The sequence below is a fragment of the Hipposideros armiger genome, unplaced genomic scaffold, assembly GCF_001890085.2.
Source record: "Hipposideros armiger isolate ML-2016 unplaced genomic scaffold, ASM189008v1 scaffold_159, whole genome shotgun sequence".
Classification (NCBI taxonomy): Eukaryota; Metazoa; Chordata; class Mammalia; order Chiroptera; family Hipposideridae; genus Hipposideros; species Hipposideros armiger.
Window position 1 is genome coordinate 3,338,493 of NW_017731509.1, and position 18,733 is coordinate 3,357,225.

At 35.9% G+C, this 18,733-nt stretch overlaps 1 protein-coding gene and 2 pseudogenes across 7 annotated transcripts in view; all 3 read right to left on the bottom strand.

Annotated features, from left to right (window-relative positions):
• The window catches only part of GTF2H1 (general transcription factor IIH subunit 1), a 42,016-nt gene that overhangs the window by 15,148 nt on the left and 8,135 nt on the right, over positions 1–18,733 (bottom strand). For all 7 annotated transcript variants that reach the window (XM_019651387.1, XM_019651391.1, XM_019651392.1 and 4 more), the window contains 10 exons: positions 16,792–16,960; positions 13,507–13,699; positions 12,476–12,641; positions 11,023–11,116; positions 9,255–9,404; positions 9,046–9,125; positions 4,922–5,049; positions 4,721–4,808; positions 1,370–1,458; positions 910–1,027 (listed from right to left, as the gene is read on the bottom strand). In XM_019651387.1, the coding sequence (XP_019506932.1) occupies positions 910–1,027; positions 1,370–1,458; positions 4,721–4,808; positions 4,922–5,049; positions 9,046–9,125; positions 9,255–9,404; positions 11,023–11,116; positions 12,476–12,641; positions 13,507–13,699; positions 16,792–16,945 (1,260 nt within the window). In that variant the 5' untranslated portion in view covers positions 16,946–16,960. The remainder of the gene's footprint in view (positions 1–909; positions 1,028–1,369; positions 1,459–4,720; positions 4,809–4,921; positions 5,050–9,045; positions 9,126–9,254; positions 9,405–11,022; positions 11,117–12,475; positions 12,642–13,506; positions 13,700–16,791; positions 16,961–18,733) is intronic.
• LOC109387452 (60S ribosomal protein L26 pseudogene) lies at positions 1,465–4,476 on the bottom strand (annotated as a pseudogene).
• LOC109387467 (UPF0690 protein C1orf52 pseudogene) overlaps positions 16,970–18,733 on the bottom strand; it is a 3,719-nt pseudogene continuing 1,955 nt past the window's right edge.

An 18,733-nucleotide genomic window follows, 5' to 3' on the forward strand; every position in this document is an offset into this window, starting at 1 on the left:
TTATTTTCGTTGCTACTCTATAACTGTAATTTTGCTACTGTTATGAATCGTAATGTAAATATCTTTTTGTTTTCCGATGGTCTTAGGCGATCCCTATGAAAGGGTCGTTCGACCCCCAAAGGGGTCGCAACCCACAGGTTGAGAACCGCTGGGCTAAGCGCAGTCTAAAAAAAGAGAAAGCATAAGCAAAAGCACTATAAGCATGAAAATAATATGATTAAACAACTCTGGGTAGTTTAGTGTGTTAGGCTGGAGTAGAGGACTCTTGGTTATGTGTGAAAGGGAATGATGGAGATATGGCTGGAGTCAGGACTGGAGATGTGGGTTAGAAACATAAAAGGGTCGAGCATGCCAGACAAAGGCATTCAGATAATTACTGTGGCAACAAAGGAGGGTAGTGAAGGTTTTTAAGCTGCAGAGTGGTAATATCAGATTTATGTTTTTAGAAAGATAACTTGCAGTAGCAGTGTGGCAAACTGCTCAGGTTTGCCTAAATCGAAGTGATGGAGTCAAGAAATACTGAAGAATTGACAGATCTTGCTCATCAACTGAAATATGAATAAGGGAGGGGAAAAATGAAGAATAATGAGCTCTGTTTTATATACTCTGACTTTGAGGTCATGCAGAGTGATGTCCAGAAGTTTTCTGGAGAAAGATGACCAATAAAACTGTATATGGAAGGAAAAAATTTGCAATCACATAACTCATCTTATTTTTCATTATCTTAAGACGCTTCTTGAATATGCCAAATACCTTCTCTCCCTACCTCTTGATTTTTTCAATTTATTTAGCAGAAATATGTCTTTAAATCCAAGTAAAATATTAGTTATATAGTTCAATTTGGTTGTGCTCATAAAAAGAGGAAGTATCTACGGGAATTCTGGTTTTCAAACAGTACAAGTTACCTACCTGAGTTAATTTGGGTGTATAAGCTTCCATTTCTTGTCTAATACTTTGAAAAGAATTAATAATGTCCTGACTTGTTGCATACTGTAGTGACTGGATTGGAGTTGGACCATGATAATACCTGAAGATTAGCAGAGAAGAAATGACTATTCACACAGAATAAAGGTGCCCAGCATTTGTCTTTCCATTATTTTACTGGTCTCAATACAACATTTTCCCCAAAGCAAAAAACGATAATATAGTTTAAATAGCACAGAGAACCAATATTTATTTTTGTGGATTTGATCATTTAGGATCCCTTCCTGAGATGCACAAAGTAAATTTTTAAGGAAAAAGGATACTGTACTTTTATGTAACAAACTGATTAAAACTTGAATGCTATACTTGCAGAATAGATTCTGCAATGACTTGTGTTTTATATAACTATTCTGCCCCAAGTTAATTTAATATTGACCAAACTTACCTATCTGACTTCTTGAGGTTTAGTGCAATCGTTTTTATGGAATTATTTTTCCTCAAGTCTTCATATTCAATGGACTCTTGTAATTTTGCCTACAATTAACACAGAACTTTTTATCATAACTTTCCCTTATAAAAGTAATGAACATGACTAAAAAAGTAAAAATGTACAGAGGGTAAATTATGAAGTCTTCCTCCCATGAGCTTCACTTCCTAGAGGTGACTGTTCTACAGATGGTCGAATTCATTTTCTCACCACTGTTTTCCTACACTCTGACCATACAAATTATTATTGAATTTCTAATTTTTGACCATCTGGTAGGTGAAAATATGTATTTTATTATTTTCCCCCAAAATAAGTAAAAGACTAATTTTATTATATGTGTTACAAATACCTTCTCTTCCAATTTGGTGTTTTTTGGTTTTAATTATTTCCTTTTCGCTTATTCTTCAGTGGATTAATTTTTTGCTTAAATCTTTGATCCACTTGGAATTTATTTTGGAATAAAGAATAAGGTAAGGAATGAGTTTCTTTTCACTAAATTATTCATCATTTCTCTTAACACCATTTGTAGAATAATCTGTCTTTTCCTACTGATTCTGAAATGCCATGTGTATCACATATTATATTTAATTCCTCCATGTATTTGGGTTTACTTTTGAACCTTTTATTTTGGTTTTACTAATATGTTTTCTCCTATGCTAGTAACAAACTGCTAAATTTCTATAGCCTTACAATAAAACACATTAATTATAAAAGACATGAAGACAATCTATGTAAAAAACATCTGTGAAAATAATTCTGTAATAGTTCATCCTCTACATAGTTATGAAATTCACCTGGTCAACTCTCATCTGCATCTACTAAAATTGGGATTAAAACATTTAGGTTATTAAATATATCACAAAAAAGATCAACTTGAAAACTTAGCATTTTAAATTGCCCCTATTTTAAGTCCAAATAGTCCTCTTTGAGTGTATGAACAAATCTGACCTCCGCATGATACCTGTAGTAACACATCAGTCAGTCCCACCTTACTTAGACTCGGCCTAATTTTATACTACTTTCTCAACTTTATACCCTTCAGCCAACTTCAAGGCATACTAATAATGTCTTCATTACTTTTCACATATGTTCAGCTCATTTTTACTCCTGCTGTTTGTTGCCTTACCTAAGTCATGTTGCTACCCAACCTCCCATAATAATCCAAATCCTAAATTTCTGCCAGAGCTGTTAGGTCTCCTAACTTTTATACTTAACTGAAAGCTCTCCATAAATAGAAGAACTCTATTATTACTTCTGAGTCTCATTCTACAAAATCTTTTGTAGAACACACAGCACACAACAGCTGACTTTCTTGAAAGGATATCTGGAGTCAGTGTTTATTATCAAATATTATGAAAAGTCACAAAATGATTCTTGACAACTCTTTCACTACCAACAGTCAAGGATACTTAGTGCAATAGTATTGCAAAGAAAAGCATCATTTCCTCAATTTCTGTAACTTACATTGTAGTTTCACTTTTTTTAGTTCAGAAAAGAAATCTTATTGGTTTTGTTAATTTTAAAGGTGCACATGCATAGAAACATATCAAGTTACTGACATACATGAAATAAAGTATAAGACTCGTCCATAATCCCTTTATGGAAAGATAACCATTTAGCATATTCTTTTAAAGGCCCATTTTAAAGTTCATAAACTCTTTATTTCCATGTGAAATTATATCATACAATCTTCTCTGTTAACTATTCTATTTATTTATATTCTTTGGTTCCTATTGTAAATAACAATTACTGTATTTTAAATTTTGTTTTGCAACTATTCTTTTGATTTTGTCCTACCTATAGACACTAAGCTCTGAGGACAAGAACTCTGCCTTATTCATTTTGTTTCCCACCACCTACTATATTAGGCAACTCAAAAATGGTTTCTTGAAGTTAATTTTTTATAAACTGCACTACTGTTATATGTGAATTTTTAAATTCAATACACCATTAATCTTTTAAAATAATGGCTGCATCAATCTGTAATCAGGTATGTAAAGTAAAGTATGGGTACATTACAGATATCAGGATTTTTGCTACTTTCTGTATTATAATAGTGTAATGAGTATTTATATTTAAATCTATGTACATCTTTAGTTTTTAAAAAATAAATGTCCAAAGTGGAATACTGTCCAGAAGTGGAATTAAAGGGCATAAAACTTAAAATTTTTAATACATACTGCCCTCTAAGAAAGCTTTATCATAATTTATTTTTATAATTGGGGAGGGAAGAACTTTAAAAAACAGGGATAGGGTAGCTTGGCAAAGTTGCGGGGAAAGAAGGAATATGCAAGTAGGTAACTGTCCAGGCTCTCCCACACCCTGAAGTGGTTTCTTCAATATTAATGAAAAGTCATATTAAGCCTTGAAATGCTAGGTTTAATATGAGGACTAAATCCTATCTTTTATTTCTTTTTTTTTTCTTTCTCATTTTAACAGTTTTTAATGAAAACTGTTGTATATAAAGTTACTTTATTCTTGCATGTTCTCAATTATTTTTTCCTTATATTTGCCCTTTTCCTTTCCTACTTGGCGAGATTTGGCTTTCTGTTCAAGGAATCTTTTTGCGGTCTTTGTCAAGCTTTAGTCTAGTGATAACCACCTTGCTGGGGTGAGTGCCCACATGAACTGCTGTGCCGTTAGCTTTTTCCCGCTGCCCTCGTTCAATGTAGATGACGTATTTCTTCCTGTAAACCTGGTCTACTTTACCAATTTGCTGCCCTCTGCAGTGTCCTCAGACAACCTGAACTTCATCATCCTTTCGATTGGGCATGGATAGAACATTGTACTTCTGTCTCAGCTCTTTGAAAAGAGGAGAAGACATAATCTTCCTGCGAATGTGGGAAGGTGCATTGAAATGTCTTTTACGGTTCTTGCTCCGGTCAGAAGTCACAAAGGGCTGAACTTCATTTTGGCCGCTGGCGCTTCAGCGATGGCCGCAAAAGGGAAAACCCAAATCCTACCTTTTAAAATCATATACGCAAACCTTTAGTTTTTCTTTCTCTGACACTGCCTTTCCCAGAAAACAACTGTATGTCAATATACTAGTATGTGTATGTGTACATGTGAAGGGGGAAAAAAAAACAAACAAAAAATAAAAACAGTCAACAGATATAAATCCATGAAGTCTGGAAAGCCAAAACCGAGGACGTACTCTAAAATGTTCTATAATTTAAACCAAACACTTAATGTCTTGGTCAGAAGAACTGAGTCATTTAAAATAATCAAGGGTCAACATAAAGTATTAGCAGTTATATAAGGTATCTGGAGAAACCTGAGCCCTAAATGTTCTAGACTTTTTACCCATACCCTTTTGACTGCTGGCTGAAAGCAGTCTGCATCTCCGGAATTTCCATCGATGCTGCTGGGCTCACCATTTTGTTCATTTTGTGCTTCTCTAAAAACAAAGAAAACAAACTTAATGATAAAAGCCACAAGCACAACAATATCACAACTCCTTCTGGTGATCTTGGACAGTCCAGTTACCACACCTCTGCACGTATACTTAACTGTTTCCTGAGACCTGCTGCCAGGACCATGGCACTGTGATGGTTAAATCTCTTGATGATGGCAGCATTACTATTCTCCTTTATGGACTTAGAATTAGAAGTGGATGGCACAGAGGAAATGCCATAGCCCTATGAGAAACAATGTAGTAGATTAAAAGTCAAAATAAAGTTCTGATTTACTTATCTGCTATGAGAGACATGCTTAGTTGAAAAAACTTTCTGGATGATGGGATTTTACTAATTCTGAGCATTACTAATATTTATAGATACACATTTAAAAATAAATATCATATACATAAAAAAAGAAATACCACTAACTCCTTTTATCATCACGAAAAAAATCTTAATCTTAAATTCTGCTTAAGGGCTGAATTATTATCTGTATTAGGGCTGGCCGAGTGGCTCAGTTGGTTAAGAGCTTGCTCAAGAGTGTGAGCTCTGAGCAACAGGGTCGCTGGTTCGATTCCCGGCCTGAGCTAAACTGCAGCTGAGATGCCAACAGGGGCAGGATGGCTCAGCTAAAAAAAAAAAAAAAAATTCTGCATGTTTTCAAGAGCAATTTTGGATCCGGTTAGCAAAATATTAAATGAAGGAACAGAATACAGTGGAAAAAGGCATAGACTTTGGATTCAGATAGATATGAGTTCAAATTCTCACTTTATCCCTTTTCCAATATTAGTCCAGGCAAGCTCTATAAAATGGGATATTGGAGAATTATGTTTTCAAACATGTATTGAGTGCATGCTATGTGTTAGGCCCTATAGATAGAAAGCTGATAAGTCTTTGTGCCAAAAAAGCCAAAATACTAGTCAGTGGGATGCTGGGCTGTAAGCCAGTACACATAGTTAAGATTTATTGGTGCTATGAGAGAGAAAGTGGTCAATCCCACGAGAGGAAAGGAGGGGGAGGTTAGAAAAGCTTCATGGAGAACCATAAGGTAAACAGGTGCTTGCAAGGCAGGCATGGAGATGACAACACTTCATGGTGAGCAAACTACTTAAACAAAGGTATAGAAGCAATTTATGAGTTTGTATGTAGCTCAGTATAACTGCAATGAAGGGTGGGCCAGGGATTGGTAAGACATAAGGCTAAAGAGGTAAAAGATCCTAAAAAGACTAATATGCCAGTCATTCATTTATCAAATAATTACTGAGTGCCTAATACATGCCATGTGCTCTGGACAGACCAAGAACAATCAGCCTCATGAATTTACACTCTACTGAGGAGACAATGACAACTGACAAATACAACAAGATAAACACAAGATCATTTTTTTTTTAACTTTACTGGGGAACAGCCATGGTCACTGGTTACACATTGCTTTCATGCTACAATGACATAGTTGACTCTTTTAAGGAGGGCGCAGCTCAGTGGCCCATGCGGGGATTGAACCAGCAACCTTGGTGCTATCGGCACCACGCTCTAACCAACTGAGCTAACTGGCCACCCCCCCAGCAAGATCACTTTTGAAAGTGACAAATGTTATGAAGAAAACAAAGAGGAAGACATGATGTAGTGACTGGATTGGGAGGAGGAGCTATTTTAGATAGGAAAGTTAGAAAAGGTCTTTCTGAAAAGGTGATATGAGAACAGAGGTCTAAAAGACTGATAGAAGCTAGTTAGGTAGAAGAGCAGGAAGAAGGAAAAGCAAGTGCAAAGACCCCGAGGCAGAAAAAGCTTGGGACGAACCTGAAAGAAGGTCACTGTGTTTGGAGCATGAATGAATGGAAGTACCCCAAATTAAGGTAGAAGTAGGCAGAGGCCAAATCAAGAAGGGCCTTGTGAGAGTTCTGATTTTATTCTAAGTTTAATGAGAAGCCACTGAAGAATTTTACATGGGAGAGAATCGTGATCTGATTTAAAACTCTTACTATTAGGGGAGAATAACCTATAGGGAACAAGAGTGGAAACAGGAAGATCAATTAGGAGGCTAATGCAAACAATCAAGCCAAAGATGGTAGTAGCTACAGGGAACAGAGTGTAAGTATCTGTGAAGACAGAGATGTAGACAGATCAGAGATGTATTGTCGAGGACATGCTGATGAACTTAAAGTTGGAGGTGAAGGAAGGGGAGGAATAAATAAGACTCTTAGGTTTTGATTTGAGCAACCAAGTTCATGGTAATGATTTTTTACTGAGATAGGGAAAGACCCAGGCAGAAATAAGTTTATAAGGATGGGAAGCAAAGGTTCCATTTTGGACATGCTAGTTGAAGTTTCTGTGAAATAACTAAGTGAAGATATCAAGCAGGCAGTTGGATATATGATTTCGGAGTTCTGCGATTAGACAGACTAGGGTTATTTGAGATTTATTATTACATATTTAGCATTTAAAGCAATGAAATGGAGAGAATGCATTCAGAAGGAGGCCCGAGACAATATCCTGGGACAGTTACAATTAGAGGATGACAGGGGAAGAAGAGGCATCAAAGGAAAATCTGAATCAACTAACATTTCCACTAAGGGGATTAGTTATACAGATGTTTATATATAATGGAACACTATGCAGGCACTAAAAGGAGTAGATAATAATAACCACTGTTACTTATTGAACACTTACTATGTACCAGACTCTCTTAACTCTTGTAGCAACCCTATCAGGTCAGCATTTCCCCCTACCTCTGCATTTTTTATACTGAGATATAACTGACACATAACGTATAAGTTTAAGGAGTACAATGTGTTGATTTGATACATTTAAATATTGTGATTTGATTACCACTGTAGCTAACACTTCTATAATCATCTATAATCACGTCACATAGTTATCATTTCTTTTTTGGGTGAGAACAATTAAGATCTAGTCTTTTAGCAACTTTGAAATTTATAATACAGTATTGCTGACTATGCTGTGCATTAGCGCTCCAGAACTTATTTACTAGTTGCAAGTTTGTACCCTTAAACTCTCCCCATTTCCCTACACCCCCTATAGTCAGTACTATTAACCTCAATTTATAAGAAAACTAGACTTAGAAATGTTAAAAATGACAGAATCTAAGCCAGGTAATTTGGTTTTCAAGTCTATGTACTTAACAACTATGGTATATTTAGCTTGGACTGATTTGGTAATAGACAAAGTAAAGAAGAAAGTTATATGTATGTATGCAATAATATACCATCATTTAAAAAAAAAAAAAAAAGCACCAGAATTCTTTTTTCCATCATACTAAGTTATAATCTCAACATTTCCCAAGCTTCATTTTTTTCAGGAAGATTATAAAGGACCACGTGTGTAATGTGTTGAGATTCACCAAGGAAGCAACTGAGTGCTGAGAATTACCAAGAAAAAACAATATCATCATGGAAATGATTCACCTGGGCACCAAGAATTATTTTCTCTTAATATATAATTTAGTTTAGACTGTAGGACAAAATTTTATATTACTTTTCTCACCTGGTGAGTAAATACACTAAAATATCAGGAAAAAGTTAGAAAAAAAAGATAGAAAGGTATAAGCATGTGTTTATAGCCAGCAGAAAAGGAGCCAAAAGGAGGGCAAGAAATTAAAACATGAAGAGTGTGAAGAGAATAATTGAGGAAGGCAGGTTCCTCCTAGCCTAGAAGACACAGGCAGGAATGGAATTGGCCTTGATCAGAAGGGATCACTTCTTTCCCCATGACTGGATAAATGTGTACGTCTAGAGTGGTGATGCTGAGATAGGTAGCTCAGACTTGATGGTCCAGCTGTTGAAACATATTGGGACTACAGAGGGGTAAGGGTCGTGAGCATGCTCAAAGTCTGGCAAATAGTGAGCAATCAACAAATGTGTTATCTTTTCCTTGTCTACCAATATTTATCCACATTCCTAGAGACTAATGCTAGCTAGAGCACAAAGCCAGACACAGCAACATGTTAAGCCTTCAGTATTACCTAGAGGACTGCTGGTGGGGGAGCTTCTTTCAAATTTTAGCAACTCACACAGGAATTTCAGTTCTACAAGGCAATTTTAATAGGGAACAGTGCTACTGATAAGCACTTCTGATAAATCACTCCAAATAACTGTATTTTGCTTGATTCACATCCTCACAAATAGAACATCTATATTTGACAATTTTAGAACTGTAAAAATGGTGAAGACTAGGAAAAGACTGGTTTCTCTCATAAATCCTTCTAGTACTACTTACATCATCTAATGGTTTATCTTCCAAAGCGGTCAAATCAAGTAGTGGGTTTTTCACTCCTAATGAAACCATTGCTTTTAGCCCTAGAAAATCAATGAAATAAAAATGTGATCTAATCTTATCTTTCTCAGAAATTAAAAAATTCACTAACAGCATTCATGACTAGAGAGCAGGAAATCAAACACTAGAGTGTGTCCGGGATAAACAGTTACCTTTTTCATCTATTTTGGCACATTCTGCAAAGAGGTCCTTTGACCCTGTGTTCAGCCGGTCCCTGTGAAAATAATGGGACTGAAAAAAACGTGTCCAGAATTCCTTTTCTGTCATGTTGTGGGGAACATTTTCTGCATATTTCATTTTTACTGTAAAAGAAAAACCATAAGAGTCACATACTGAATTTCCATTTCTTAAAACCTCTCCAATTAGTTGAAATATAAACTAATAGCAAAAACTAGATTATGAAACTGCTGAACTTTATATACTGTATATAATAATCGAATTATAAATATGAAATATAACGTGAAAGATTAACTATCTTTATGAATCTTAACAAATTACAAACAAAACCTTATTTTGTACCAAGAGAATTACAAGTTTCGAAGTTTTAGTAGAAACACGAAGATTTGTGGAGTCAGACCTGAGCTTGCTTGTTTGATCATTTATATATGTGTACTTTCAATCCACTGTGTTAGGCACTGTGTTAGGTGCTAGGGAAATAAAGATCTCAATACCACTAGACCAGGGATCGGCAAACTGTAGCTCACGTGCCCCATGCGGCTCTTTAGGTACGTACATGTGGCTCTGAAGTAAAACTGAAAATGAAAGTAAAACTCTCATAGTTTCATTTATAAAATTTTTAAAGGATATTATTCACATAATGGTGATTTCATTTGTTTTATGGCTCTTGAATAATTTTTAAATTGTTGTGAGGGGCAGGATTGGCTCTTCTGTCTTAAAAGTTTGCCGAACCCTGCACTAGATGATCTGTTCAGCACTCCAGAAGCTAAATGTCTAATGAGCAAAGAGGTTAAGAACATGGTCTCTTCTTGAACCAGAGAGCCTAAGTTTAAAATTCTAAGTTTGTCACATACTATCTGTGTGACATTGGGCAAATTACTTACTGTCTCTGTATCTTGGTTTACTCATCTGCAATATGGGGGTAATAATACTACCTACTTCATAGGGTTATTTGTGAAGACTAAATGAGTTAATATACATAAAAGCCTTAGAATGGTGTCTGACACATAGTAAATACTATACAATTATATTATTATCACAAAGATATGAAAATAACTCCATTACAAGTGGTAACTCTTTGAAGCAGACACAAGGAAGGCCCTACAGAAGACAAGGGGAGGAGGCTTATATCTGTCAGAAGTAGTCAGGATTTTATAGAGGTGGCAATGAGGCAATGCTTGAGCTCAGTCCTGCGGGTGAGCAATGTTTCCTTAAGAACAAAAAGAGGCAGGAGTAAGGAAGTGGGAAGAGAGAACAGCACGTGGCTTAACTATTAACAGCATGTGGCTCTATTTAACAAATAGAGCACTATTTGGTCAGAATGAATGACGCAGTGGCTCTCAACCTTGGTTGCACATCAGGAATCACTAGGACTGGGGTCAAGCTATTTATACTTTTAGGATGGTTTCTGCAAGGGAAATGATTTGTGAGTTAGAAATATCATTCTGGAGGCAGCATGAAGGATGATCTGAGTTAGTGCTGTAGAGACCCATTCATGGATGCCTCAGAGCATGTCATTTTGCTCAGGTATGGGAAAGTCATCATACCAATGAATTGATGACAGCACATTATATACTAAACCTTTAATACCTAGCATATGTGAGGGATGAGGTAAAGTACTTTACATATTTTTTACTTTTGCACATGATCAGGAATAAAGGTAGAACTTTGTTTTTCATCGCTATATTACTGATTTCATCCAAACAAATATTTTAACTATCTGAAAGAATTGATTCTTCTTACCTGCTGGATAGGTCCTAAATATGGACTCAATGATATCAGAGGTTAAATTGTATCTCAGACCATTACATCCATCTGTTTGGGGCCGGACATCAGCCTAAAATAAAGACCATATATATGTGTGTGTGTGTATATATATATATATATATATATTTATGTACACATATTCATTAAAGTATCGAGGGAAGATGTCTAAGCATGCAAAAGACACTGGACAAAGATGGAAAAACAGGTCTACTGAATGAGCTACAGAGACAGAGATAAGGCCCTCACGTTTACTTTTGCAGAGAAACAGGGCTCAAAGAAGCCTGGCCTGGTTTCACATAATCTTAGTGACCCAGGAAATCTGCTTCCTTGAAAATCCTACATGGTCAAATAGGCATGTTTACAAGTGGCCAAAGGCAGATAGCTAGGGGAGCTTTAGCATAAACTCATAGTTACCCAAACTACTATACATCTTGGTTACTAAATAAGCAATTTTAATTGACTAGTTTCTTTTTTCTTTAAAAAAATGGGGGAATTGGGAGAGGGGAACAATGTTGGGGAATCAGACAAGTTGCTGTCCTTTTTGTTCTTCAGTCTAGTTGTGGAGGATGTCGCTTCAAGAGCCATTATCATTGTGTTCTTCCCGGGAGAGGCAGATCAGTCACCGGCCTCTGGACGGCCGCTCACGGTGGCTCTTGGCAGCTCACGCCGGCTGCCGGCAACTCACAGCAGCCCAGCTCCAGGTCGAGCTGTTGTTCACTATCTTAGCTATAGAGGGGGCAGCGTCACTGGCCCTAATGTGGGATCCGAACCGGGGCCCTACTGCTCAGAGCTGGTGTCCCAAGCCAACTCTTAACCAACGTGCCACTTGGCCAGCCCTTGACTAGTTTCTTTAAGAAAGGCATTACTAATTCAATTCACTGCTAAGCATCCAGAAAGATGCCAAACATATAATCGATACTCAAATTTTTGTTAAATATATAAATACTGCTTCTGTTCCACCATAATATAGGCTAACTGATCCCGTTTTCTAATTCCACAGGTAAAGTATTTCCAATTTTTCTCTAAGATACAGTTTACAACTTACTTTTCCTATAATAATCATTACACATTTAACTTGGAATCATAAGTAAAATATAGCAATCATAAAAAAGGTTAACAGAAAGCCCTAAATGTAAAGTATTAGGGGTAATAATTATTAGTCCAATTGCTAAAAGAGTCTCAAAAGTCCATTTGGTTTCTAGCATGCCAGGGTCAAGTCGAAAAACCAAGAAAATATAACTGGCAAAAATATATTTAAAAAACAAAACACTATATATTTTAAAAATATTTTAGAAGAGTACCATGAATACTGAAGTCTTCATTAATTTATTTTAAGGAAATGTCAAATTTTATAAAAGAAATGGCATTGTTAACACATCATATCAGGGTTTTCTTTTTTCCCCTTCAGAAATCTAGAAGGGTCACATACCAGAAATGCTGCAGAGATACCAACATCCTGCTTATGATTGGATGTGGAAGAGCTCTCTGTTGAGTTCACATTTAAACGATTGGCCCAGAATTCCTCAGCACTGATCACTTGACTCACAACAAGATCTTTATAAAGCTGAAACAAAACAGGATCTTCTTGCAGCATTCTGGGGAAAGAACATATCGCATATATTGAACTTGTAGAATAAAACACCATTTATGTTAACATTTTAAAGATTTTAACAACACAAAATACCAAAATACACAATGTTCATCTTGTGATGATTGAGCAGCAGAAGTCATTTAGTTTATTTGTTAGTAATTAAAAGAAAAAAAAAGAAAAAATTGGAGAAACAAAATAAGTGGAGATAAGTGGAAGTAATTCTAAAGCAGTAAAAATTAAAACTCTTTGAAGGCATGGCTTTGGTCTTATTTATCTCTATAACCCAGCGATACAAAGGTCATTGTGTCTGTATTCGTATTGCACTGGATTCTTTTTCACAAAAGTGAATGGGGTATAGAGGAGGTGTGCTTAAGATTTTCCAGCAAATTTTTCATGGTGATAAGCACTTGGAGCCATAAGCATAGATGGCCTGAAAGATACTGGTGATGGAATAATTCATCTTATCAGAAATTCTCATCATTTTACAGGCTTTCTCAGCTTTTTAACAGTATGATTTCTTTCAGGTTTCTTATTTACAGACACACTTTTAATGGTTTAGTATCTCCTCTGTGACAGAGAACAGGGAAAAAGAACTCAGGGAACTTAGCACCTTCGAATCTCAGTTTTGTTCCTAATCAGATGTTAGGCTTGAGGCAGTTAATTTAACTTCTGAGTTTATACAGTCTCATCCGCCCAAAGCCAAACAGCTAGTAAGATGCTCAAGTTGAGAATCAAACACAGAGGTAAAAATCCTAAAGCCTATATTTTCCTATGTAACACAAGGGGTGAGAAACAGCAAGCTATTATTGTAGTACGAGACTGGAGAGAACCTAGTATATCTTCAAAAGGCTATTCTTTTCCTCTTTCACCTGTTTTTCTCTTCAAGTTCTTTATTTGCTTTCCTCTTGAATTTGGGCAGCAGCTGCTGAAGAAGGTCTTTCACTGCATCTCGCTCTTTGACTGCTGTGCTTTCATTGGAAAAATGGAAGTTAGTTGTGTCCCCTGCATGCAGGACCAGCTGAAGTTGAATTTTAGCTTTTCCTTCTGGACTGATTTTCTGGCCTAAAAAGAGACGAGGTTAGTTAGATGAGGGCACACACTGTGAAAAGTGCCACACAATAAGTTACTTCTTTTGCAGAAATACACTCTTCTCAATCCCAAACAATCAGAGCACGGTTCAACAAATTCACTGCTAACACTCTGCTTCCTTCATCAGTATCTTTTTTGTGTGGCATCTTTCACCCACTGCTTCCACCTCCTGGTACTAAAGGGCTTTTGTTTCCATTCAACCAGGGCAGATCTCTCTAAAACTTTCTAAACAGCCAACTAGGAGTCCAGGATCCACCCTAAACAGCAGCCTGCAATCAACATTATCATTAATAAAAATGATTTCTCATGATTCAAAAAACTCCAAAACACGGCCCATGGCTTACTCATTAACTGCAAACATATATAATTTTACATTTGAGAGATCTGGTGTCACCACTTTAACCAAGTGATCAAATGAGCCTCATTAAAAGCAGGACAACCTGACACAATGGGCTTCCTGAGGTAACAGAATAGAAGTAAAAGCCACCACCTATGCTTAGTTCTGGCTGGAAATCTTTAACTTGAGTGTTATCAAGCCTGTAAACCTGACTTTCAGTTTCTAAGAAATACAGGTATATAGAAACAAAACCTTCAAGAGACAAGCAGGCATAATCACAATGTGTGATAGTCTATGAGCATGTATTTTTAAAGAAGAGGCTAAAGAAACTACAACTACATACAGGAACCTAGATTAAATATTAGTTTTTGTTTTTTTTAAATCACAACTCTAAGAAACATTATGGGGACAACGGGGGAAATGTAATGGTCTGAGTATTTACTATTAAAATTTTCTTGGTGTGATAATATTATAAGCAGTCAAAATGTACACACACATAATAAGGCAAATATGGCAAAATAATAACTAATATTTTGGTGGGATACATTATATAGGTATCTATTGTACCATTTCTTAAATTTTTCCTAACTGAAGATTTTCATAATAAATTGGAGCTGGGAATGTCATAGTATAACTACATAATAGAGAACTTGTATCATCAAAGAGTGGGCCCCATGGCAACAGTAGTGCTTGTCTTCTTCATAAAGGAAAGAGATGGAGGGGCTTTGTCTGATTAAATGGGTGGCTCATGGTAGTGTGAACATGCTGCGTAGGCCTCTCAGCCCAACCCAACCTACTAGCCCCTTAAATAAACAGAAACCTTTTCAATGAAGATGCTGCTTCCAGACCAACAGTTTAGATAAAATATCTTACTTTGTTTTGTTTTGTTTTTTAGCTGAGCCATCCTGCTACCTGTTGGCAGCTCAGCGGCTGCTCAGCTTGGGCTGGACTCAAACCGCTGTTGCTCAGAGCTCAAACTCTTGAGCGAGCTCTTAACCAACTGAGCCACTCGGCCGGCCCCTAAGATAAAATATCTTACTGCCAAAGGCAACAACATGAAACAACGTACACTATAAGCCAGCCTGTTTCATGATCTCATTCCTCCAAAACAATCTATCTCTCCTTTCTAGGCATTTTTTCTGTCACTGCTTTATCCTTGTTCTATCTTTGCTCTTGCCTCTGAGAGGCCTAGGTTTTTAAATTTGCTAACTTAACTGATTTTCTCCTTAGTAATTTATTATTGGTAACTTACAACGGTTTCTTTCAGAAATGGGCATTCTATCAACTATTCAACTTAAAATGAAAACTGATCTGGTGCAGATCTAGATTTCAGTATGTGTTCTCCTCAATAGCGGAGAATTGCGGAGAAATGCATGTACGCATATTCTTTATTGCATGCTGTTGGTGTTGGTATCACATAGAGTGTATTTTGCAAAACTACAAGGCTAGCTTCCTGTTTAATAGAAATGCTAATACAGGCAGTTCCTAATTTATGAGTATTGTGCACAAATGTTAGCTTGTAAGACTAGTATCAGGAACCTGGTGAGGCATTTTTTCCACAGAAACAAAGTTTTAGTAGGAGGTAACACTACCAGGACAGTGGACAAAAGACCGGACAGCTTGGGCAGTACTGAATTACGAAGAACTTTAAACAGTATTTCCTTTTGAAAATTAAGTTTCTAAGTTATTTCAGTGGCAAGATGAGGGTCTTGGTCATTTCTAGCAGCAAGTAGAGGTAAGTCCTTAGGGCAGCTGTTCATACACAAAGGACATTTGTAAATCAGCGCTTGCAAGTTAACGGTAATCTATTTTTCAAGTTGTCTGTCATGTTCCTTAAAATCTACACACAGTTTTATCTAGGAGAAGAATCTTATATCCAGAAAAATAAATAAATCCATATTAATATGTCACAGTTAAGATACCACAATTTGTCAAGAGCTTTGTTGCTCAGACTCCCTTGCAGTCTTTCCTATTTTTGCTCAGTGCTTTTAAATCTATTATTGAGCCATAAAGTACCAAGCCCTTTAGGTAATAATTCAACATTAATCTTGCAAATTTGGAAAGAGAAGGGGTTTTGATTTTTGCCTTCACACTTGAAAATCACAAAAAGAAAAAGGACATAAAAATATTATGCTCTGTATTTCTCCCATCTACATACAGTACAAAATTGAATCTATCTTCTTAACAGACGATGGCCACATAACTAAAGATTAATTTGACAACTTGCTGAAATGATACAATTTTATTAATGGGCAATCTGGCATCATCTATCAGCATTTTAAAAGCATGAACCATTTGAACCAGTAAATCCCCTGCAGGGATGCATCCCCCCACACACCCTTACAAAGGTACTGGTACACAGTTCTATCTATACTGCCACATTGCTAGCAATTACAAAATTCTGAAAACTTCCTAAATGTCCTTTAACAGGGGACTGATTAAATACATAACTGTACATCCATTCAGTGAAGTATTATGCAACTCTTAAAGGAAGGTATGTTTGGAGGTCTTTACATGAGGTAGATGTACATATGTAAGGCTGTACATGCTCTATTATTAAGTAAAAAAGGCAAGTTACAGAATACTAATATATATTTGGTGATCCCACTTTGTAATTATTTCTATATGGTTTATTTTTTGGGACATTAAAAAACCCACAAAGATTTTATAAGCAATTTTCTAAAATTACTAACAAGTATGACATACATTAGACTTAGTATTGACTTACATTTAATATCCGCATACATATGGCTGATCGTAAATCTATCTTTGCCTTCAGGTGCCCAAGCAATTCTTTCTGCCATGAGGTATAGAGCTCCATCTTGCTTCTTTTGACGCACCTTCTTTACAATCAGTAAAACTTCTTCAGATGAAGTTGCCATGATGGGTAGAAGGTGCTAATAGAAACAAAAAGATTTCACATCTCAGTTAGGGTCATATTGATTTCTAGTGTCCCTTCCAAATCTAAAACCTAAAACCCCCTCTTCCCTCAAAGTTAAAGATAAAGCTGTATGGCATTCTTCTTTGAAAGTCAAATTTCATTTTTCTCATACTACAGGTAGGAATTTACCTAACACAGTTTATAACACTTGGCAGCTTTAAAAATATTTTTACATATGCTAATCAGAGTATTTTCAATTTATTTTTATTTTCCTGTTATATTCTTAAATCTTAGTTGCATGATTTGACTACAAGTAATCTATATTTACAATTGCAAAACTTTAGATTACATAAGACTAATGAATATTCAAGTTGTTTTAACTGAAACAACTAAGGGTCACAGGGTTTTGTGTGGCCAGAGGTGAAACCACACATTTACTGACTCCTGTCTGGTCTAGGTTTCTTCCTGTGTGCTTGCAAATAAAACTGAAATTTCTTTTTATTGGTTAAAATGTTACAAATAACGGCACTTGCATTTTACATTGCAGAAGTCATATCAAAGATTATCTTACTGACTTAAAATAAAGATTATCTTATTAAGAAAACCTTGCTGCTTTTCTTAAGTATTACTACATGCAAAAAATTAAAATAGGAGCCGGGTAGAGAAAAACACACAGAAATAGGGTTGTCAGAGAATACACAAGATGCTCAGTAAAATTTAAATTTCAGATAAACAAATTTTTGGTGTAAGTATGTCCCAAATATTGCATATACTAAACCATTATTTGTTTTTTATCTAAAATTCAAACTTAACTGGGTGGTGGCCTGTACTTTTATTTGCTATATCTGGCAACTCTTTGTAGAAGATCCTTATCTTCAGTAAACTTAATGTGTAACAGGAAAGTTAATGAATTTTCATAATATAAGGCATACATGGTAAGTACAGTAATGCAAACAATGAGGTGAGAAGAGGATCTCCACTACCACAGCAGGGTACCTGAAGAGATGCTAATTGCGTTCCTAAAGTTTGACTGGTGGATAGGTGGTTTTGTGTGATGGTTTTGGAGTTCCATTGTTCTGAGTTAAATCCCAAATTCACTGCTCACTAGCTGTGTAACCTTGGATAAATTAATCTTCCTTCATTATGCTATGAGACTACTAATACCTGCTTTGCTAGGCTGTTTTGAGGATCAGAGATAATGTATGCACGGAGCACCTGGAACACAGGAAGCACTCCCTAAATGATAATACTACTAAAACACCACATAGCAAAGAGGGTATTTGTCACAGACATATTCAAATGTTAATGTCATGCAGTAATAGTAATACTGAATAAACAATTTGATTTTCATGATTTACACTGTACACAGTTGAAAAGCACCCTACAAGTTCACAGTATGATACAATATATTTACTTTAAAAACTCAAACCACGTTACCAATTCTGTGATAGGAAGAATGCTTCCAAGTGTTGTCAATCTCACAATTACAAGCCACCAAGTGAGTTTTAAATACATATATTTTAAATAAAAAATGAATTCTACAGTGGAAAGTTCCTGCAGCAACAGTTAATTAACACGTATACATGCATTTTCATGGAGACGTTGTTTCATAGTAATTTACAATATCAACTTTATCTGCCAAAAAACCCATTTCAGTAAGTTTTACAATCCCAAAATTTTTTTCCACTTTTTCTTCTCTGTTGGTTTTCCTGGGTGTACTTTGTACCTATTAGAAGTGTGTTCATCTATTTTTTTTTATTAGTTTCAGGTGTACAAAACAATATACTTT